General features: G+C 46.3%; 1 protein-coding gene across 2 annotated transcripts in view; it reads right to left on the bottom strand.

Moving 5' to 3' along the window:
* The window catches only part of LOC124263931 (collagen alpha-1(IX) chain-like), a 163,678-nt gene that overhangs the window by 105,150 nt on the left and 32,993 nt on the right, over positions 1-25,535 (bottom strand). For both annotated transcript variants that reach the window (XM_046698660.1, XM_046698661.1), the window contains exon 3: positions 18,118-18,186. In XM_046698660.1, coding sequence (XP_046554616.1) covers positions 18,118-18,181 — 64 coding nt within the window. In that variant the 5' untranslated portion in view covers positions 18,182-18,186. The remainder of the gene's footprint in view (positions 1-18,117; positions 18,187-25,535) is intronic.

Below are 25,535 nucleotides of genomic sequence, written 5' to 3'. Positions count from 1 at the left end.
GGCAACAACGCCTCCATCTAATGCGCAAACTGCGATCGTTTAATGTTTCCCAATCTGTTATGATGTTGTTTTATACCGCTTTTATTCAGAGTATACTCACTTTTTCTTCTCAGTGCTGGTTCGAGTCTCTTTCAGGCAAAAACAAATCAAAACTTAACAAAATTGTAAATACAGCTAGCAAAATAGCCGGGGTCACTTTCGACAATCTTTCACTTCCCTATGAGCGGCAAGTACTTTCAATGTCTGAAAAAAACACATTTTTTAAATCTAGAGCATAAGATTTTACCTTCGAGCCGTCGCTATACAGTGCCAATCACCAAGACTAAACGAGCTCGAACGTCTTTTGTACCTCAAAGTATTGCAATTTAAAACAAATGTTGAATGTCCAGTTATCATCTTATTCATTTAATTATATTTAAGCAAATATTTATCTCTTTTTATGTGTTTAATAATGTCATATTCCTTCTAAGGTAATAAAGTATTGTTTGCCTGTCTGTCCTGTATTGAGGTGAATGTTTGTCCAGGCGGTAAGACCTACTGTAATCATCAATAAACATATCCACTGAGAAAACTATCATTATCTACATCCCCATGCCCACAGTGGGAGTTGAAACACGAGACTGACTTCACGGCAAAGCGTGCTTTTTTGTCTGTGACCTTTGGTGAGAGGACATCGTTTATGAATGAAATATTTGGGCGAGACTCTATTGCCTGACTCACAACGGAATTTTTTGAATAGTTCAGAAACTATAATAATCATATCTCCAGCGCTTTCATCCGTAGTTTGAACGAGATACATTTGTAGAGTGGGTGGGTAGGATATGACATAGTGTAGAAGATGAGCTGCCCCTGTTTCACGTCGTCCACCCACACAGAACCTCGCCTGCAGCAGGCACAGATAGTCCTGTTGTAACGTAAGTGTATGCCAGATAACGGCCATTACATGGAGTCAAACTACTCATATGTCTTGTTTGCCGATGCCTGGAAGATGCACACATCTCATTCCAACCATTATACTGATATGTATTACACCAGGCGTTTGCCTTTGGGACAACCCCTCCTCGATCAACAGTTAGCACCAAGTGTCCTTGAAATAGCCACCTTTGTCTGGTATACAAGTACCACCAGGAGGTCGGGTAACAGTGAATCTTGTCCTGGTCTACAAGTACCACCAGGTGGTCGGGTAACAGTGAATCTTGTCCTGGTCTACAAGTACCACCAGGTGGTCGGGTAACAGTGAATCTTGTCCTGGTCTACAAGTACCACCAGGAGGTCGGGTAACAGTGAATCTTGTCCTGGTCTACAAGTACCACCAGGAGGTCGGGTAACAGTGAATCTTGTCCTGGTCTACAAGTACCACCAGATGGTCGGGTAACAGTGAATCTTGTCCTGGTCTACAAGTACCACCAGGTGGTCGGGTAACAGTGAATCTTGTCCTGGTCTACAAGTACCACCAGGTGGTCGGGTAACAGTGAATCTTGTCCTGGTCTACAAGTACCACCAGGTGGTCGGGTAACAGTGAATCTTGTCCTGGTCTACAAGTACCACCAGGTGGTCGGGTAACAGTGAATCTTGGTCCTGGTCTACAAGTACCACCAGGTGGTCGGGTAACAGTGAATCTTGTCCTGGTCTACAAGTACCACCAGGTGGTCGGGTAACAGTGAATCTTGTCCTGGTCTACAAGTACCACCAGGTGGTCGGGTAACAGTGAATCTTGTCCTGGTCTACAAGTACCACCAGGTGGTCGGGTAACGTCCTGTCTACAAGTACCACCAGGTAGTCGGGTAACAGTGAATCTTGTCCTGGTCTACAAGTACCACCAGGTGGTCGGGTAACAGTGAATCTTGTCCTGGTCTACAAGTACCACCAGGTGGTCGGGTAACAATCAATCCTGCCTGAAATCTGTCTGAAATCTTGTAGCTGATCGAGAAAGTTGAGATTTTGATCATACATGTTTCACATAAATGAAATATCTGAACGACTGGTAAGACAGAAGACTACATAGTCTACATTACTCAAGTACTGTTTGTGACAAGACTAATTCCTTATCATACTGTCAATCCAAAAGACCAAACTGTGCATAACACAGCTCTGTTATTTACCAAACATTTCCACTTTTTCCCTCGATAACATTTGCAACGTTGTAAGCTTGTGCTGATGTAGCAATTCCGACAGACCTATGCAGCATTTCTCTCAGACATCCCCACCCATCCGAACGTTGCGCGCTGCAATCTAATAAACCAATACAAGCAGGAACACACTTAATTCTCACAGAGAAGATGCCGAGAAACTGCCGGCATTCCTGTCCGTCGGCATCAGTAGCCGAAGAAAAACGCCACATGTAAGGTACAAACTACAGGCAACGTAACCCCTGTCTGTGGCTGCCGTTTCTGCCTGAAACCTTCCCTCTTTCTGATATACCAGTCTTGTTTTCATAAAATACATACATTAATGCTTATTTTTCATAATGTGGAGCAGTTTTACATTTGCCGAATTCCATATGTTTCTACTCCAATGCCGTAAAATTACGTCAGCGTCTGCTCGAACGACATACCGGAAACCGTTCGAATCCAAGGGCGCAAATGTCATTTGCATATGATCCATAAGACGGCCCCATGGGCCTGGGTTGTGCGTGCACCAGCTCCAGACCGCACTTTGTCGCCCCACCTGTACATTAGGTCTATTACTTACATCAAATGGTGAACACAGGTTATCTTAATGTTGTGATGGCGTTGTTTATTAGACTAAGGTGCAAACGGGCAGTGGCAAAGGTAAGGAGAGATAAGTAGAGAATTCTGGGTGGGTCTAGCAGGGGATGCAATCCAGATTGGAAGTATCTGATCCCTGGTAGGGAGTCACACTGTGATGTGGTGCATTATACACACCAGCGGTGTGCTTCAATATAATCAAGCCTTGCATCTACAAACACGTCCTTTCACGTAGGTGACGACCTTCAGCGTGTTCTCACCCCTCCCTGTAGGCTGCTTCCTACATCCATGTGCAATGAGAACAGCGACCCTGCTCACACTTTCCTACCACAAAAAATATTGCACATGTCTGTCGGAAGGAAAATAGCATCAAACCGTTCACAGGTTTAATATTTCTATAACCCATCCCTGGTACACTGTGTCATACCCAGGTAGCCAACCTGATACACCGTGCCATGCCCAGGTAACCTAGACCTGGTACACTGTGTCATACCCAGGTAGCCAACCTGATACACTGTGTCATACCCAGGTAGCCAACCTGATACACTGTGTCATACCCAGGTAACCCATACCTGATACACTGTGTCATACCCAGGTAACCCATACCTGATACACCGTGTCATACCCAGGTAGCCAACCTGATACACTGTGTCATACCCAGGTAGGCTATACCTGACACATAGTTTCCTCTATTAAATGTTAGCATGGTTCACTTATCAGAAGTAAAGTTTCATAACATGCCGGGCTTAAGACAGTTCATACTTAGACTTGGAGTTGACGAGATCATTACAAGCGGTATTAAAGACGTTACTGGGCTGAAACCAATGGCCGAAACACTGTAAACTCTAGGTCCAAATCACAACAATAATACCTGTACCAAATAAATCAACATTTAATAACTACTCAAAATTTGCCATCGATAAAACCATCTTACGTCGGTTTTTACTGTCATTTTCCCTTTTATTTACCACATGCCGTCTTTGGATAGCGAAGGTCTGTCGGTATTGGCAGATGTTAGTGAGATGGAAGCAGCAAATGAATTTCGTTTAATACGCAATCAGCTAAGTTCCAGCTACATCACAGCATTATAACATCAAGTTGATTCCACACACACCAGTCATGTTGTGACGACCCACGTGCCGCTGCCAATAGGGTACCACGCCGAACAACGAACCAGCTCTCTGTTCGACTCGTATAGCAAACATATTCATATCGGGAAATGAATGGTGAATGAGTCACTGATTGAGATTATTTACTTGCTGTTTGCATCGTGTCACCGATGTTGATTTTAGGTGACATTTTGTGTAACCTATGCTGTGCTTCACTCCCCGAGTGAAGTTGTTCCGATGGTTTCCTATCAGTACTGATTTAGCCGGGGAGACAGAGGCCAAGCAGTTAGATGTGAAGGTCATCACTGATCACATCTTGCTGCCACCATACACGACCTTTACCTGGCCGTGTGGTCACTAGATCATTGTGAACATACACTCAATTGTCAACTCCAACGAAGTTTTACTCAGACTTACCTCACAGTGTAAGTGTATCAGGTATGGGTTACCTGGGTATGACACAGTGTATCAGGTATGGGTTACCTGGGTATGACACAGTGTATCAGGTATGGGTTACCTGGGTATGACACAGTGTATCAGGTATGGGTTACCTGGGTATGACACAGTGTATCAGGTATGGGTTACCTGGGTATGACACAGTGTATCAGGTATGGGTTACCTGGGTATGACACAGTGTATCAGGTATGGGTTACCTGGGTATGACACGGTGTATCAGGTATGGGTTACCTGGGTATGACACAGTGTATCAGGTATGGGTTACCTGGGTATGACACAGTGTATCAGGTATGGGTTACCTGGGTATGACACAGTGTATCAGGTATGGGTTACCTGGGTATGACACAGTGTATCAGGTATGGGTTACCTGGGTATGACACAGTGTATCAGGTATGGGTTACCTGGGTATGACACAGTGTATCAGGTATGGGTTACCTGGGTATGACACAGTGTATCAGGTATGGGTTACCTGGGTATGACACAGTGTATCAGGTATGGGTTACCTGGGTATGACACAGTGTATCAGGTATGGGTTACCTGGGTATGACACAGTGTATCAGGTATGGGTTACCTGGGTATGACACGGTGTATCAGGTATGGGTTACCTGGGTATGACACAGTGTATCAGGTATGGGTTACCTGGGTATGACACAGTGTATCAGGTATGGGTTACCTGGGTATGACACAGTGTATCAGGTATGGGTTACCTGGGTATGACACGGTGTATCAGGTATGGGTTACCTGGGTATGACACAGTGTATCAGGTATGGGTTACCTGGGTATGACACAGTGTATCAGGTATGGGTTACCTGGGTATGACACAGTGTATCAGGTATGGGTTACCTGGGTATGACACAGTGTATCAGGTATGGGTTACCTGGGTATGACACAGTGTATCAGGTATGGGTTACCTGGGTATGACACGGTGTATCAGGTATGGGTTACCTGGGTATGACACAGTGTATCAGGTATGGGTTACCTGGGTATGACACAGTGTATCAGGTATGGGTTACCTGGGTATGACACAGTGTATCAGGTATGGGTTACCTGGGTATGACACAGTGTATCAGGTATGGGTTACCTGGGTATGACACGGTGTATCAGGTATGGGTTACCTGGGTATGACACGGTGTATCAGGTATGGGTTACCTGGGTATGACACAGTGTATCAGGTATGGGTTACCTGGGTATGACACAGTGTATCAGGTATGGGTTACCTGGGTATGACACGGTGTATCAGGTATGGGTTACCTGGGTATGACACAGTGTATCAGGTATGGGTTACCTGGGTATGACACAGTGTATCAGGTATGGGTTACCTGGGTATGACACAGTGTATCAGGTATGGGTTACCTGGGTATGACACAGTGTATCAGGTATGGGTTACCTGGGTATGACACAGTGTATCAGGTATGGGTTACCTGGGTATGACACAGTGTATCAGGTATGGGTTACCTGGGTATGACACAGTGTATCAGGTATGGGTTACCTGGGTATGACACAGTGTATCAGGTATGGGTTACCTGGGTATGACACAGTGTATCAGGTATGGGTTACCTGGGTATGACACGGTGTATCAGGTATGGGTTACCTGGGTATGACACAGTGTATCAGGTATGGGTTACCTGGGTATGACACAGTGTATCAGGTATGGGTTACCTGGGTATGACACAGTGTATCAGGTATGGGTTACCTGGGTATGACACAGTGTATCAGGTATGGGTTACCTGGGTATGACACAGTGTATCAGGTATGGGTTACCTGGGTATGACACGGTGTATCAGGTATGGGTTACCTGGGTATGACACAGTGTATCAGGTTGGCTACCTGGGTATGACACAGTGTATCAGGTATGGGTTACCTGGGTATGACACGGTGTATCAGGTATGGGTTACCTGGGTATGACACGGTGTATCAGGTATGGGTTACCTGGGTATGACACAGTGTATCAGGTATGGGTTACCTGGGTATGACACAGTGTATCAGGTATGGGTTACCTGGGTATGACACAGTGTATCAGGTATGGGTTACCTGGGTATGACACAGTGTATCAGGTATGGGTTACCTGGGTATGACACAGTGTATCAGGTATGGGTTACCTGGGTATGACACAGTGTATCAGGTATGGGTTACCTGGGTATGACACAGTGTATCAGGTATGGGTTACCTGGGTATGACACAGTGTATCAGGTATGGGTTACCTGGGTATGACACAGTGTATCAGGTATGGGTTACCTGGGTATGACACAGTGTATCAGGTATGGGTTACCTGGGTATGACACGGTGTATCAGGTATGGGTTACCTGGGTATGACACAGTGTATCAGGTATGGGTTACCTGGGTATGACACAGTGTATCAGGTATGGGTTACCTGGGTATGACACAGTGTATCAGGTATGGGTTACCTGGGTATGACACAGTGTATCAGGTATGGGTTACCTGGGTATGACACAGTGTATCAGGTATGGGTTACCTGGGTATGACACAGTGTATCAGGTATGGGTTACCTGGGTATGACACAGTGTATCAGGTATGGGTTACCTGGGTATGACACAGTGTATCAGGTATGGGTTACCTGGGTATGACACAGTGTATCAGGTATGGGTTACCTGGGTATGACACAGTGTATCAGGTATGGGTTACCTGGGTATGACACAGTGTATCAGGTATGGGTTACCTGGGTATGACACAGTGTATCAGGTATGGGTTACCTGGGTATGACACAGTGTATCAGGTATGGGTTACCTGGGTATGACACAGTGTATCAGGTATGGGTTACCTGGGTATGACACAGTGTATCAGGTATGGGTTACCTGGGTATGACACAGTGTATCAGGTATGGGTTACCTGGGTATGACACAGTGTATCAGGTATGGGTTACCTGGGTATGACACAGTGTATCAGGTATGGGTTACCTGGGTATGACACAGTGTATCAGGTATGGGTTACCTGGGTATGACACGGTGTATCAGGTATGGGTTACCTGGGTATGACACAGTGTATCAGGTATGGGTTACCTGGGTATGACACGGTGTATCAGGTATGGGTTACCTGGGTATGACACAGTGTATCAGGTATGGGTTACCTGGGTATGACACAGTGTATCAGGTATGGGTTACCTGGGTATGACACAGTGTATCAGGTATGGGTTACCTGGGTATGACACAGTGTATCAGGTATGGGTTACCTGGGTATGACACAGTGTATCAGGTATGGGTTACCTGGGTATGACACGGTGTATCAGGTATGGGTTACCTGGGTATGACACAGTGTATCAGGTATGGGTTACCTGGGTATGACACAGTGTATCAGGTATGGGTTACCTGGGTATGACACAGTGTATCAGGTATGGGTTACCTGGGTATGACACAGTGTATCAGGTATGGGTTACCTGGGTATGACACAGTGTATCAGGTATGGGTTACCTGGGTATGACACAGTGTATCAGGTATGGGTTACCTGGGTATGACACAGTGTATCAGGTATGGGTTACCTGGGTATGACACAGTGTATCAGGTATGGGTTACCTGGGTATGACACAGTGTATCAGGTATGGGTTACCTGGGTATGACACAGTGTATCAGGTATGGGTTACCTGGGTATGACACAGTGTATCAGGTATGGGTTACCTGGGTATGACACAGTGTATCAGGTATGGGTTACCTGGGTATGACACAGTGTATCAGGTATGGGTTACCTGGGTATGACACAGTGTATCAGGTATGGGTTACCTGGGTATGACACAGTGTATCAGGTATGGGTTACCTGGGTATGACACAGTGTATCAGGTATGGGTTACCTGGGTATGACACAGTGTATCAGGTATGGGTTACCTGGGTATGACACAGTGTATCAGGTATGGGTTACCTGGGTATGACACAGTGTATCAGGTATGGGTTACCTGGGTATGACACAGTGTATCAGGTATGGGTTACCTGGGTATGACACGGTGTATCAGGTATGGGTTACCTGGGTATGACACAGTGTATCAGGTATGGGTTACCTGGGTATGACACAGTGTATCAGGTATGGGTTACCTGGGTATGACACGGTGTATCAGGTATGGGTTACCTGGGTATGACACAGTGTATCAGGTATGGGTTACCTGGGTATGACACGGTGTATCAGGTATGGGTTACCTGGGTATGACACAGTGTATCAGGTATGGGTTACCTGGGTATGACACAGTGTATCAGGTATGGGTTACCTGGGTATGACACAGTGTATCAGGTATGGGTTACCTGGGTATGACACAGTGTATCAGGTATGGGTTACCTGGGTATGACACAGTGTATCAGGTATGGGTTACCTGGGTATGACACAGTGTATCAGGTATGGGTTACCTGGGTATGACACAGTGTATCAGGTATGGGTTACCTGGGTATGACACAGTGTATCAGGTATGGGTTACCTGGGTATGACACAGTGTATCAGGTATGGGTTACCTGGGTATGACACAGTGTATCAGGTATGGGTTACCTGGGTATGACACAGTGTATCAGGTATGGGTTACCTGGGTATGACACAGTGTATCAGGTATGGGTTACCTGGGTATGACACGGTGTATCAGGTATGGGTTACCTGGGTATGACACAGTGTATCAGGTATGGGTTACCTGGGTATGACACAGTGTATCAGGTATGGGTTACCTGGGTATGACACAGTGTATCAGGTATGGGTTACCTGGGTATGACACAGTGTATCAGGTATGGGTTACCTGGGTATGACACAGTGTATCAGGTATGGGTTACCTGGGTATGACACAGTGTATCAGGTATGGGTTACCTGGGTATGACACAGTGTATCAGGTATGGGTTACCTGGGTATGACACAGTGTATCAGGTATGGGTTACCTGGGTATGACACAGTGTATCAGGTATGGGTTACCTGGGTATGACACAGTGTATCAGGTATGGGTTACCTGGGTATGACACGGTGTATCAGGTATGGGTTACCTGGGTATGACACGGTGTATCAGGTATGGGTTACCTGGGTATGACACAGTGTATCAGGTATGGGTTACCTGGGTATGACACAGTGTATCAGGTATGGGTTACCTGGGTATGACACAGTGTATCAGGTATGGGTTACCTGGGTATGACACAGTGTATCAGGTATGGGTTACCTGGGTATGACACGGTGTATCAGGTATGGGTTACCTGGGTATGACACAGTGTATCAGGTATGGGTTACCTGGGTATGACACAGTGTATCAGGTATGGGTTACCTGGGTATGACACAGTGTATCAGGTATGGGTTACCTGGGTATGACACGGTGTATCAGGTATGGGTTACCTGGGTATGACACAGTGTATCAGGTATGGGTTACCTGGGTATGACACGGTGTATCAGGTATGGGTTACCTGGGTATGACACAGTGTATCAGGTATGGGTTACCTGGGTATGACACAGTGTATCAGGTATGGGTTACCTGGGTATGACACAGTGTATCAGGTATGGGTTACCTGGGTATGACACAGTGTATCAGGTATGGGTTACCTGGGTATGACACGGTGTATCAGGTATGGGTTACCTGGGTATGACACGGTGTATCAGGTATGGGTTACCTGGGTATGACACAGTGTATCAGGTATGGGTTACCTGGGTATGACACGGTGTATCAGGTATGGGTTACCTGGGTATGACACAGTGTATCAGGTATGGGTTACCTGGGTATGACACAGTGTATCAGGTATGGGTTACCTGGGTATGACACGGTGTATCAGGTATGGGTTACCTGGGTATGACACAGTGTATCAGGTATGGGTTACCTGGGTATGACACGGTGTATCAGGTATGGGTTACCTGGGTATGACACAGTGTATCAGGTATGGGTTACCTGGGTATGACACAGTGTATCAGGTATGGGTTACCTGGGTATGACACAGTGTATCAGGTATGGGTTACCTGGGTATGACACAGTGTATCAGGTATGGGTTACCTGGGTATGACACAGTGTATCAGGTATGGGTTACCTGGGTATGACACAGTGTATCAGGTATGGGTTACCTGGGTATGACACAGTGTATCAGGTATGGGTTACCTGGGTATGACACAGTGTATCAGGTATGGGTTACCTGGGTATGACACAGTGTATCAGGTATGGGTTACCTGGGTATGACACAGTGTATCAGGTATGGGTTACCTGGGTATGACACGGTGTATCAGGTATGGGTTACCTGGGTATGACACAGTGTATCAGGTATGGGTTACCTGGGTATGACACAGTGTATCAGGTATGGGTTACCTGGGTATGACACAGTGTATCAGGTATGGGTTACCTGGGTATGACACAGTGTATCAGGTATGGGTTACCTGGGTATGACACAGTGTATCAGGTATGGGTTACCTGGGTATGACACGGTGTATCAGGTATGGGTTACCTGGGTATGACACAGTGTATCAGGTATGGGTTACCTGGGTATGACACAGTGTATCAGGTATGGGTTACCTGGGTATGACACAGTGTATCAGGTATGGGTTACCTGGGTATGACACAGTGTATCAGGTATGGGTTACCTGGGTATGACACAGTGTATCAGGTATGGGTTACCTGGGTATGACACAGTGTATCAGGTATGGGTTACCTGGGTATGACACAGTGTATCAGGTATGGGTTACCTGGGTATGACACAGTGTATCAGGTATGGGTTACCTGGGTATGACACAGTGTATCAGGTATGGGTTACCTGGGTATGACACGGTGTATCAGGTATGGGTTACCTGGGTATGACACAGTGTATCAGGTATGGGTTACCTGGGTATGACACAGTGTATCAGGTATGGGTTACCTGGGTATGACACAGTGTATCAGGTATGGGTTACCTGGGTATGACACAGTGTATCAGGTATGGGTTACCTGGGTATGACACGGTGTATCAGGTATGGGTTACCTGGGTATGACACAGTGTATCAGGTATGGGTTACCTGGGTATGACACAGTGTATCAGGTATGGGTTACCTGGGTATGACACGGTGTATCAGGTATGGGTTACCTGGGTATGACACAGTGTATCAGGTATGGGTTACCTGGGTATGACACAGTGTATCAGGTATGGGTTACCTGGGTATGACACGGTGTATCAGGTATGGGTTACCTGGGTATGACACAGTGTATCAGGTATGGGTTACCTGGGTATGACACAGTGTATCAGGTATGGGTTACCTGGGTATGACACGGTGTATCAGGTATGGGTTACCTGGGTATGACACAGTGTATCAGGTATGGGTTACCTGGGTATGACACAGTGTATCAGGTATGGGTTACCTGGGTATGACACAGTGTATCAGGTATGGGTTACCTGGGTATGACACAGTGTATCAGGTATGGGTTACCTGGGTATGACACAGTGTATCAGGTATGGGTTACCTGGGTATGACACAGTGTATCAGGTATGGGTTACCTGGGTATGACACAGTGTATCAGGTATGGGTTACCTGGGTATGACACAGTGTATCAGGTATGGGTTACCTGGGTATGACACGGTGTATCAGGTATGGGTTACCTGGGTATGACACAGTGTATCAGGTATGGGTTACCTGGGTATGACACAGTGTATCAGGTATGGGTTACCTGGGTATGACACGGTGTATCAGGTATGGGTTACCTGGGTATGACACAGTGTATCAGGTATGGGTTACCTGGGTATGACACAGTGTATCAGGTATGGGTTACCTGGGTATGACACAGTGTATCAGGTATGGGTTACCTGGGTATGACACGGTGTATCAGGTATGGGTTACCTGGGTATGACACAGTGTATCAGGTATGGGTTACCTGGGTATGACACGGTGTATCAGGTATGGGTTACCTGGGTATGACACAGTGTATCAGGTATGGGTTACCTGGGTATGACACAGTGTATCAGGTATGGGTTACCTGGGTATGACACGGTGTATCAGGTATGGGTTACCTGGGTATGACACAGTGTATCAGGTATGGGTTACCTGGGTATGACACAGTGTATCAGGTATGGGTTACCTGGGTATGACACAGTGTATCAGGTATGGGTTACCTGGGTATGACACAGTGTATCAGGTATGGGTTACCTGGGTATGACACAGTGTATCAGGTATGGGTTACCTGGGTATGACACAGTGTATCAGGTATGGGTTACCTGGGTATGACACAGTGTATCAGGTATGGGTTACCTGGGTATGACACAGTGTATCAGGTATGGGTTACCTGGGTATGACACAGTGTATCAGGTATGGGTTACCTGGGTATGACACAGTGTATCAGGTATGGGTTACCTGGGTATGACACAGTGTATCAGGTATGGGTTACCTGGGTATGACACGGTGTATCAGGTATGGGTTACCTGGGTATGACACAGTGTATCAGGTATGGGTTACCTGGGTATGACACAGTGTATCAGGTATGGGTTACCTGGGTATGACACAGTGTATCAGGTATGGGTTACCTGGGTATGACACAGTGTATCAGGTATGGGTTACCTGGGTATGACACAGTGTATCAGGTATGGGTTACCTGGGTATGACACAGTGTATCAGGTATGGGTTACCTGGGTATGACACAGTGTATCAGGTATGGGTTACCTGGGTATGACACAGTGTATCAGGTATGGGTTACCTGGGTATGACACGGTGTATCAGGTATGGGTTACCTGGGTATGACACAGTGTATCAGGTATGGGTTACCTGGGTATGACACAGTGTATCAGGTATGGGTTACCTGGGTATGACACAGTGTATCAGGTATGGGTTACCTGGGTATGACACAGTGTATCAGGTATGGGTTACCTGGGTATGACACAGTGTATCAGGTATGGGTTACCTGGGTATGACACAGTGTATCAGGTATGGGTTACCTGGGTATGACACAGTGTATCAGGTATGGGTTACCTGGGTATGACACGGTGTATCAGGTATGGGTTACCTGGGTATGACACAGTGTATCAGGTATGGGTTACCTGGGTATGACACAGTGTATCAGGTATGGCCTACCTAGGTATGACACAGCGTATCAGGTATAGGCTACCTGGGTATGACTTCAGTGTATCAGGTAGCGGGTTACCTGGAGTGCAACACGGTGTATCCAGGAATTGGGCTGCACAGAGATAACACGTTGTATCAGGTATGGGTTACCTGGGTATAACACGATGTATCAAATTGGCTACCTAGGTATGACACGGTAAAAACAGGTATGGGTTACCTGGAGTATGACACAGTGTATCAGGTATGGAGTTTCACCTGGGTATAACTTACAGTGTATCAGGCATGGGCTACCTGGGTATGACACAGTGTATGGTTGCTGAGCTACCCAGGGTATGACACAGCTGTATGGGCATAGACTACCTGGGCATGACTACAGCAAGTATCAGGCATGGGTTACCTGGGTATGACACAGTGTATCCAGGAATGGGCTACCTGGGTAATGACACGCCAGCATCAGGTATGGGTTACCTGCGGGTATAACCTGGATGTATAAGATTTACGCTGGGATACCAGGCAGTGTATCAGGTATGGGCTACCTGGGTATGACACAGTGTATCAAATTGGCTACCTGGGTATGACACGGTGTATCAGGTATGGGTTACCAGGGTATGACACAGTGTATCAGGTATGGGTTACCTGGGTATAACACAGTGTATCAGGTATGGGTTACCTGGGTGTAACACGGTGTATCAGGTTGGCTACCTAGGTATGACACAGCGTATCAGGTATAGGCTACCTGGGTATGACACAGTGTATCAGGTATGGGTTACCTGGGTATAACACGGTGTATCAGGTATGGGCTACCTGGGTATGACACGGTGTATCAGGTTGGCTACCTGGGTATGACACAGTGTATCAGGTATGGCTACCTGGGTATGACACAGTGTATCAGGTATGGGTTACCTGGGTATGACACGGTGTATCAGGTTGGCTACCTGGGTATGACACAGTGTATCAGGTTGGCTACCTGGGTATGACACAGTGTATCAGGTTGGCTACCTGGGTATGACACAGCGTATCAGGTATGGGTACCTGGGTATGACACAGTGTATCAGGTATGGGTTACCTGGGTATGACACAGGTGTATCAGGTTGGCTACCTGGGTATGACACAGTGTATCAGGTATGGGCTACCTGGGTATGACACAGTGTATCAGGTATGGGCTACCTGGGTATGACACAGTGTATCAGGTTGGCTACCTGGGTATGACACAGTGTATCAGGTATGGGTTACCTGGGTATGACACGGTGTATCAGGTTGGCTACCTGGGTATGACACGGTGTATCAGGTATGGGCTACCTGGGTATGACACAGTGTATCAGGTTGGCTACCTGGGTATGACACAGTGTATCAGGTTGGCTACCTGGGTATGACACAGTGTATCAGGTTGGCTTACCTGGGTATGACACAGTGTATCAGGTTGGCTACCTGGGTATGACACAGTGTATCAGGTTGGCTACCTGGGTATGACACAGTGTATCAGGTTGGCTACCTGGGTATGACACAGTGTATCAGGTTGGCTACCTGGGTATGACACAGTGTATCAGGTTGGCTACCTGGGTATGACACAGTGTATCAGGTTGGCTACCTGGGTATGACACAGTGTATCAGGTTGGGTATACCTGGGTTGGGTTGCCTGGACACAGTGTATCAGGTTGGCTACCTGGGTATGACACAGTGTATCAGGTTGGCTACCTGGGTATGACACAGTGTATCAGGTTGGCTACCTGGGTATGACACAGTGTATCAGGTTGGCTACCTGGGTATGACACAGTGTATCAGGTTGGATACCTGGGTATGACACAGTGTTTCAGGTTGGCTACCTGGGTATGACACAGTGTATCAGGTTGGTTAACTGGGTATGACACAGTGTATCAGGTTGGCTACCTGGGTATGACACAGTGTATCAGGTTGGCTACCTGGGTATGACACAGTGTATCAGGTTGGATACCTGGGTATGACACAGTGTATCAGGTTGGCTACCTGGGTATGACACAGTGTATCAGGTATGGGCTACCTGGGTATGACACAGTGTATCAGGTTGGCTACCTGGGTATGACACAGAGTATCAGGTCGGCTACCTGGGTATGACACAGTGTATAAGGTATGGGATACCTGGGTATGACACAGTGTATCAGGTTGGCTACCTGGGTATGACAGAGTGTGTCAGGTTGGCTACCTGGATATGACAGAGTGTATCAGGTTGGCTAACTGGGTATGACACAGTGTATCAGGTTGGCTAACTGGGTATGACACAGTGTATCAGGTTGGCTACCTGGGTATGACACAGTGTATCAGGTTGGCTACCTGGGTATGACAGAGTGTGTCAGGTTGGCTAACTGGGTATGACACAGTGTATCAGGTTGGCTACCTGGGTATGACATAGTGTGTCAGGTTGGCAACCTGGGTATGACACAGTGTATCAGGTTGGTTACCTGGGCATCACAGAGTGTGTCAGGTTGGCTACCTGGGTATGACACAGTGTATCAGGTTGGTTACCTGGGCATCACAGAGTGTGTCAGGTTGGCTAACTGGGTATGACACAGTGTATCAGGTTGGTTACCTGGGCTTCACAGAGTGTGTCAGGTTGGCTACCTCGGTATGACACAGTGTATCAGGTTGGTTACCTGGGTATGACACAGTGTATCAGGTTGGCAACCTGGGTATGACACAGTGTATCAGGTTGGCAACCTGGGTATGACACAGTGTATCAGGTTGGCTACCTGGGTATGACACAGTGTATCAGGTTGGCTACCTGGGTATGACACAGTGTATCAGGTTGGCTACCTGGGCATCATACAGTGAATCAGGTATTCTCTGCCTGGTTTTCATGAAGTGTCCAAGGTATTCCTTGTCTAGGTATGAGACAATGTCCCAAGTATTCCTGGTCTGGATATGGCACAGTGTCCCATTTATTCCTGGTTTGCGTATTACACAGTGTCCCAGGTATTCCTGGTCTAGGTATGACACAGTGTCCTAGGTATTCCTGTCCCAGGTATTCCTGGTCTAGGTATGGCACAGTGTCCCAGGTATTCCTGGTCTAGGTATGACACAGTGTCCTAGGTATTCCTGGTATAGGTATGACACAGTGTCCCAGGTATTCCTGGTCTAGGTATGGCACAGTGTCCCAGGTATTCCTGGTCTAGGTATGACACAGTGTCCTAGGTATTCCTGATGTAGGTATGACACAGTGTCCCAGGTATTCCTGATCTAGGTATGACACAGTGTCCCAGGTATTCCTGGTCAGGGCATTACAGAGTGTACCAGTACTGCGGTTTACGCATATATGTACACGCTGCTGTCGCACTGTCACGCCAGCGTCGTGGCCGAGGTTCGGGCATTCAGATGTTGAATGTATACCTTCGGAGATATCTTGTTGTGAGTGCTGAAAGCCGAACAGCAGTGTTAACATCTATTTTAAGAAACTGACAGTATTATTGTTTATAAATGGCTTATATATATGAGCCCCGATCACTTTCCACAACAGATGATAGTTGACCTCGGAGTCATTTTAAACTGCGCTAATGAAACAGATGCTTGTAAGCGTCATGTAAAGCTGTGGTTCACCTCATCAGTGTAAACTTTATTGGTCAGACTTCAGATGTCCTCAGCTCAGCAGTACGAGAACACAGTGTCGGTACGCCGCGCTGATATGGAGATCATATAGAGGACGCCATTGGGAGTGAGGGTGAGAGTCACTTTCATTCAGCTGTGCCGTAGTACATTCACTTCCACCGCAAACACAGTTTTCTCAAATGTGCATGGATTTGAGCACGGCTTGAACGACATTTCAGTAAGGGTATATTATTACTGTGTTATGCCATTCAGGGCAGTCGTCCAGGACGAATCCTTGATGGAAGGACCTTATGGAATCTTAGAAGAGGCATTGTCGTGTTGTCGCATGACCTCGTTGTCGACATTATGAAAACCAGCAAATGGCCAAAATATCACAATATGTCACATTGTCGTAGTGTCGCTCTTTGCTTAATTTGGACAACGTGACAATGTCTCTTCCAGGAATTCATAGGTCAACGTCCGTTAAACAAACACACACGTTACCATGGACACCGCCGTGTACAGACAATATGTAAACTTTGTGTCTGTCTATTTCCAGTATTTTAGCAATTCAGTTTCAACTAAACATGAATTGATTTAATGTTTATGCAATATGCAATAATAATTTGGAGTACGATCCAATAAAGTTTATGGGTTTTCAAGTCAGGTATTGGAGGCTTCTGACCTACTTTTTGCCCACAAACCCGTGTTTTCTGTAAAGGCTGATGTGAGACCAAGTGATTTACTTTTAACACCCGTGGTGTTTATGAGGAATAAATAGACGCCTTTGATCGTGTTTTATATCACGGATTAGAAAATATACACAAACGTGTCAACGTTGATGTGCATGTGCACACACAGTGCAGTTGTTCTTCAAAGAGTTTTGCTGATTCAACTAAACCTTATATCTAACAGTGGACGGGCTCTGACATCAATATGGATCCCATTCCTATGGGACCATAGAGCGACATTGCTCTATGGATGTGTCATTTCTTACGTTAAAAAGAACGTCTATATAATAAGCAGTTGGTGCATGCGTGTGGTCCTCACTTGTACATACAGTCCCCCCTCTGCCCTTGGTAATCAAGAGAGGGTGCGTGATAGTTTGACAGAAATAAATCCAGCAGCCACTGTAACCTCACATATCTTCATGTGGACCGTGAGACCATTATCCAACGACTTCACGCCAACAAAGGACTTCAATCAACCTTGGACTTCACATCAAATTTGGATTTCACTTCAACCTTCGTGAAGCTGGTTCAGGTTCGCCATACACAGTAGTATAGACAGCATGAGGGTTTGCATGGGTGTGTAAGAAAGGTATTACTTACGGCTAGACACACTGCTTAAGATAAAGAACACTCCTGTAGGGAATGTAGTCATCAGTGGCCACATGTCTCCTGAAACAAGACAAAACACAGTTGTAAACTCACTGTTAACAACATGAACCATGGTCACATACAATGTCCCGAGTGGGTTGTTTATGTTTACATAGAAAGACACGAGACAACGAAACCACAAGACCACAAGTTAAATATGAACAAGAGTGGTAATAGGGACACGGTGAGCTCATTCGGGTACGGGTGATGGGCATCTTGCTGAGTTTAGATTTGTTCCTATTGGTTGTGGTGATAGGCATCTTGCTGAGTTTAGATTTGTTCCTATTGGTTGTGGTGATGGGCATCTTGCTGAGTTTAGATTTGTTCCTATTGGTTGTGGTGATGGGCATCTTGCTGAGTTTAGATTTGTTCCTATTGGTTGTGGTGATGGGCATCTTGCTGAGTTTAGATTTGTTCCTATTGGTTGTGGTGATGGGCATCTTGCTGAGTTTAGATTTGTTCCTATTGGTTGTGGTGATGGGCATCTTGCTGAGTTTAGATTTGTTCCTATTGGTTGTGGTGATGGGCATCTTGCTGAGTTTAGATTTGTTCCTATTGGTTGTGGTGATGGGCATCTTGCTGAGTTTAGATTTGTTCCTATTGGTTGTGGTGATGGGCATCTTGCTGAGTTTAGATTTGTTCCTATTGGTTGTGGTGATGGGCATCTTGCTGAGTTTAGATTTGTTCCTATTGGTTGTGGTGATGGGCATCTTGCTGAGTTTAGATTTGTTCCTATTGGTTGTGGTGATGGGCATCTTGCTGAGTTTAGATTTGTTCCTATTGGTTGTGGTGATGGGCATCTTGCTGAGTTTAGATTTGTTCCTATTGTGGTTGTGGTGATGGGCATCTTGCTGAGTTTAGATTTGTTCCTATTGGTTGTGGTGATGGGCATCTTGCTGAGTTTAGATTTGTTCCTATTGGTTGTGGTGATGGGCATCTTGCTGAGTTTAGATTTGTTCCTATTGGTTGTGGTGATGGGCATCTTGCTGAGTTTAGATTTGTTCCTATTGGTTGTGGTGATGGGCATCTTGCTGAGTTTAGATTTGTTCCTATTGGTTGTGGTGATGGGCATCTTGCTGAGTTTAGATTTGTTCCTATTGGTTGTGGTGATGGGCATCTTGCTGAGTTTAGATTTGTTCCTATTGGTTGTGGTGATGGGCATCTTGCTGAGTTTAGATTTGTTCCTATTGGTTGTGGTGATGGGCATCTTGCTGAGTTTAGATTTGTTCCCTATTGGTTGTGGTGATAGGCATCTTGCTGAGTTTAGATTTGTTCCTATTGGTTGTGGTGATGGGCATCTTGCTTGAGTTTAGATTTGTTCCTATTGGTTGTGGTGATGGGCATCTTGCTGAGTTTAGATTTGTTCCTATTGGTTGTGGTGATGGGCATCTTGCTGAGTTTAGATTTGTTCCTATTGGTTGTGGTGATGGGCATCTTGCTGAGTTTAGATTTGTTCCTATTGGTTGTGGTGATGGGCATCTTGCTGAGAGTTTAGATTTGTTCCTATTGGTTGTGGTGGTGATGGGCATCTTGCTGAGTTTAGATTTGTTCCTATTGGTTGTGGTGATGGGCATCTTGCTGAGTTTAGATTTGTTCCTATTGGTTGTGGTGATGGGCATCTTGCTGAGTTTAGATTTGTTCCTATTGGTTGTGGTGATGGGCATCTTGCTGAGTTTAGATTTGTTCCTATTTAGTTTGTTCCTATTGGTGATGGGCATCTTGCTGAGTTTAGATTTGTTCCTATTGGTTGTGGTGATGGGCATCTTGCTGAGTTTAGATTTGTTCCTATTGGTTGTGGTGATGGGCATCTTGCTGAGTTTAGATTTGTTCCTATTGGTTGTGGTGATGGGCATCTTGCTGAGTTTAGATTTGTTCCTATTGGTTGTGGTGATGGGCATCTTGCTGAGTTTAGATTTGTTCCTATTGGTTGTGGTGATGGGCATCTTGCTGAGTTTAGATTTGTTCCTATTGGTTGTGGTGTGGTGATGGGCATCTTGCTGAGTTTAGATTTGTTCCTATTGGTTGTGGTGATGGGCATCTTGCTGAGTTTAGATTTGTTCCTATTGGTTGTGGTGATGGGCATCTTGCTGAGTTTAGATTTGTTCCTATTGGTTGTGGTGATGGGCATCTTGCTGAGTTTAGATTTGTTCCTATTGGTTGTGGTGATGGGCATCTTGCTGAGTTTAGATTTGTTCCTATTGGTTGTGGTGATGGGCATCTTGCTGAGTTTAGATTTGTTCCTATTGGTTGTGGTGATGGGCATCTTGCTGAGTTTAGATTTGTTCCTATTGGTTGTGGTGATGGGCATCTTGCTGAGTTTAGATTTGTTCCCTATTGGTTGTGGTGATGGGCATCTTGCTGAGTTTAGATTTGTTCCTATTGGTTGTGGTGATGGGCATCTTGCTGAGTTTAGATTTGTTCCTATTGGTTGTGGTGATGGGCATCTTGCTGAGTTTAGATTTGTTCCTATTGGTTGTTGTGATGGGCATCTTGCTGAGTTTAGATTTGTTCCTATTGGTTTGTTGTGTGATGGGCATCTTGCTGAGTTTAGATTTGTTCCTATTGGTTGTGGTGATGGGCATCTTGCTGAGTTTAGATTTGTTCCTATTGGTTGTTGTGATGGGCATCTTGCTGAGTTTAGATTTGTTCCTATTGGTTGTGGTGATGGGCATAATGCTGAGTTTAGATTTGTTCCTATTGGTTGTGGTGATGGGCATCTTGCTGAGTTTAGATTTGTTCCTATTGGTTGTGGTGATGGGCATCTTGCTGAGTTTAGATTTGTTCCTATTGGTTGTGGTGATGGGCATCTTGCTGAGTTTAGATTTGTTCCTATTGGTTGTGGTGATGGGCATCTTGCTGAGTTTAGATTTGTTCCTATTGGTTGTGGTGATGGGCATCTTGCTGAGTTTAGATTTGTTCCTATTGGTTGTGGTGATGGGCATCTTGCTGAGTTTAGATTTGTTCCTATTGGTTGTGGTGATGGGCATCTTGCTGAGTTTAGATTTGTTCCTATTGGTTGTGGTGATGGGCATCTTGCTGAGTTTAGATTTGTTCCTATTGGTTGTGGTGATGGGCATCTTGCTTGAGTTTAGATTTGTTCCTATTGGTTGTGGTGATGGGCATCTTGCTGAGTTTAGATTTGTTCCTATTGGTTGTGGTGATGGGCATCTTGCTGAGTTTAGATTTGTTCCTATTGGTTGTGGTGATGGGCATCTTGCTGAGTTTAGATGTGTTCCTATTGGTTGTGGTGATGGGCATCTTGCTGAGTTTAGATTTGTTCCTATTGGTTGTGGTGATGGGCATAATGCTGAGTTTAGATTTGTTCCTATTGGTTGTGGTGATGGGCATAATGCTGAGTTTAGATGTGTTCCTATTGGTTGTGGTGATGGGCATCTTGCTGAGTTTAGATTTGTTCCTATTGGTTGTGGTGATGGGCATAATGCTGAGTTTAGATGTGTTCCTATTGGTTGTGGTGATGGGCATAATGCTGAGTTTAGATGTGTTCCTATTGGTTGTGGTGATGGGCATCTTGCTCAGTTTAGATTTGTTCCTATTGTTTGCATGGTGAGACTCCTGCTTATGGACAAGGTCGAATGTAACGCGAAATACATAGATGTGATTTCCCTGTCAGTCATAGTGTGGAGAATAAGGAAAACCGTCCATACAGACAGAACTTCCTGTACGAACTGTTTCAATATATCTTCAGTGCAACACCCGTCTGACGATCACCGACACACGAACCGTTAATACCCGACGGCGTACCTGCCTTCGTTGACCTATGGCGTCCTTGTAGGCACACTCAGGATCATGTCATAATATGTTTTACGTTTGAAAATCAGTGTCACAACAAACACGTCTCATAAAAAAGATACCGCTTTGTAAAACTTGTGGCATTACTGACGTTTACTATCTCAACATTGGCTCTGGCTCGTGTACGGCAGGCGGTAATGCCAAATATCTCAGACAGATTTAAGAGTGTTCTCGACAGTGTTACTGAAACAACAGGTTCCATGTATTATTACCTAATTTACCACAACTAGCCCACGAATGAACATCATTGCCCGCAATGCCAAGATGAAGCACGCGATTCTATCACTCCCTCTGATGTAGATCGCAAACAGTCAATCTACCATCACGATTCAAATATCCAGGACTACCCAATCTCGAGTTAACAACGTGAGTCTTTAGATAACAGTACCGGATAAAGTCGGTGTCGGACAGTTCAGACATCATGGCAAATTTACCTCTACATTCCAACTATGGCTGACAGCCCCAAGGCCGCCATGTTGGCACCCGATGGCTGAAAGCAGGTCTAAACTTGGGAGCTGGGCAGCTAACAATCGACAACAATTAAATCTAACCTGCTTAGTTACAACCAGACCAGACCACTGACAGTTACAACCAAACCCCGAGTTGCAACAGACCCTACGACTGGGAGTTGCAACAGACCCTATCACTGGGAGTTGCAACAGACCCTATCACAGGGAGTTGCAACAGGCCCTATCACTGGGAGTTGCAACAGACCCTATCACTGGGAGTTGCAACAGACCCTATCACTTGGAGTTGCAACATACCCTATCAATGGGAGTTGCAACAGACCCTATCACTGGGAGATGCAACAGACCCTATCACAGGGAGTTGCAACAGACCCTATCACTGGGAATTGCAACAGGCCCTATCACTGGGAAATGCAACAGACCCTATCACTGGGAGTTGCAACAGTCCCTATCACTGGGAGTTGCAACAGACCCTATCACTGGGAGATGCACCTTGCAACTAGATTATTTGGAAACAAGTCCTCTGCATTTGGTCCACTACATATTGACTAGGTGGCGCTACAACAGTGTCGAACTCAGACCTGGTTATCTCACAATCACCCTACAGTTCCAATGACCATGTGCTAACCACACCGACAGCTATAACCACCAGATGAAGGTGATCCACTGTGCCTACCGCTAACCACACCGACAGATGTGTCCACCAGTTGAATGTGATCTGCTGTGCCTACCGCTAACAACACCGACAGACGTGACCACCAGTTGAATGTGATCTGCTGTGCCTAACGCTAACCACACCGACAGATGTGTCCACCAGTTGAATGTGATCTGTTGTGTCTGCCACTAACAACACCGACAGATGTGTCCACCAGTTGAATGTGATCTGCTGTGCCTACCGCTAACAACACCGACAGATGTGTCCACAAGTTGAATGTGATCTGCTGTGCCTACCGCTAACAACACCGACAGATGTGACCACCAGTTGAATGTGATCTGCTGTGCCTACCGCTAACAACACCGACAGATGTGTCCACCAGTTGAATGTGATCTGCTGTGCCTGCCGCTAACAACACCGACAGATGTGACCACCAGTTGAATGTGATCTGCTGTGCCTACCGCTAACAACACCGACAGATGTGTCCACCAGTTGAATGTGATCTGCTGTGCCGACCGCTAACAATACTTACCGACAGATGCTGACCACCAGAGTTGAATGTGATCTGCTGTGCCTACCGCTAACAACACCGACAGATGTGTCCACCAGTTGAATGTGATCTGCTGTGCCTACCGCTAACAACACCGACAGATGTGACCACCAGTTGAATGTGATCTGCTGTACCACTAACAACACCGACAGATGCTTGACCACCAGTTGAGATGTGATCTGCTGTGCCGACCGCTAACAACACCGACAGATGTGACCACCAGTTGAATGTGATCTGCTGTATTGCCGCTATTCCACATCCTTGACAGATGTGACCCGCCAGTTGAATGTTATGCTGATACCTCCCGCTTATTAATACCGACAGATGTGAGCCACCAGTTGAATCTGATCTGCTGTGCCTACCGCTAACAATACCGACAGATGTGACCACCAGTTGAATGTGATCTGCCATGTGCCGACCACTAACAACACCGACAGATGTGACCACCAGTTGAATGTGATCTGCTGTGCCTACCGCTAACAACACCGACAGATGTGTCCACCAGTTGAATGTGATCTGCTTGTGCCTGACCACTAACTAACACCGACGAAGATGTGTCCACCTGAAGTTGGAATGCGTGATCTGCTGTGCCTACCCACTAACAACAACACAGATGTGAACCAGTTGAATGTGATCTGCTGTACTTCCACCACTAACAACAACGACAGAGCTGTGTCCACCACCGGTTGAAGATGTGATCTGCTTGTGCCGACCACTAACAACACCGACAGATGCTGACCACCAGTTGAATGTGATCTGCTTGTGCCTACCGCTAACCACACATCGACAGATGTGACCACCAGTTGAATGTGATCTGCTGTGCCTCCTGCCACTTCAACAACACCGACAGATGTGACCACCAGTTGAATGTGATCCACAGCTTACCATCGTAACAACACCGACAGATGTGACCACCAGTTGAATGTGATCTGTTGTGTCTGCCACTAACCACACCGACAGATGTGTCCACCAGTTGAATGTGATCTGCTGTGCCTACCACTAACAACACCGACAGATGTGACCACCAGTTGAATGTGATCTGCTGTGCCATACCACTAACAACACTGACAGATGCTGACCACCAGTTGAATGTGATCTGCTCGACACGTGCCAACCGCTAACCATACCGACAGATGTGTCCACCAGTTGTATGTGATCTGCTGTGCCGACCACTAAGAACACCGACAGATGTGACCACCAGTTCAATGTGATTTGCTGTGCCCGACCACTAACAACACCGACAGATGTGTCCACCAGTTGAATGTGATCTGCTGTGCCGACCACTAACTATTTGAATCAAGTGATCCACTGTGCCTACCGCTAACCACACCGACAGATGTGTCCACCAGTTGAATGTGATCTGCTGTGCCTACCGCTAACCACACCGACAGATGTGTCCACCAGTTGAATGTGATCTGTTGTGTCTGCCACTAACAACACCGACAGATGTGTCCACCAGTTGAATGTGATCTGCTGTGCCTACCGCTAACAACACCGACAGATGTGTCCACCAGTTGAATGTGATCTGCTGTGCCTACCGCTAACAACACCGACAGATGTGACCACCAGTTGAATGTGATCTGCTGTGCCTACCGCTAACAACACCGACAGATGTGACCACCAGTTGAATGTGATCTGCTGTGCCTACCGCTAACAACACCGACAGATGTGACCACCAGTTGAATGTGATCTGCTGTGCCTACCGCTAACAACACCGACAGATGTGACCACCAGTTGAATGTGATCTGCTGTGCCGACCGCTAACAACACCGACAGATGTGACCACCAGTTGAATGTGATCTGCTGTGCCTACCGCTAACAACACCGACAGATGTGACCACCAGTTGAATGTGATCTGCTGTGCCGACCACTAACAATACCGACAGAT

Source organism: Haliotis rubra, unplaced genomic scaffold (genome assembly GCF_003918875.1).
Source record: "Haliotis rubra isolate DU_JTF1 unplaced genomic scaffold, ASM391887v1 Scf90, whole genome shotgun sequence".
NCBI lineage: Eukaryota > Metazoa > Mollusca > Gastropoda > Lepetellida > Haliotidae > Haliotis > Haliotis rubra.
The sequence above is the reverse complement of the archived record's forward strand: the minus strand, read 5'-3'. Positions and strand labels throughout refer to the sequence as shown.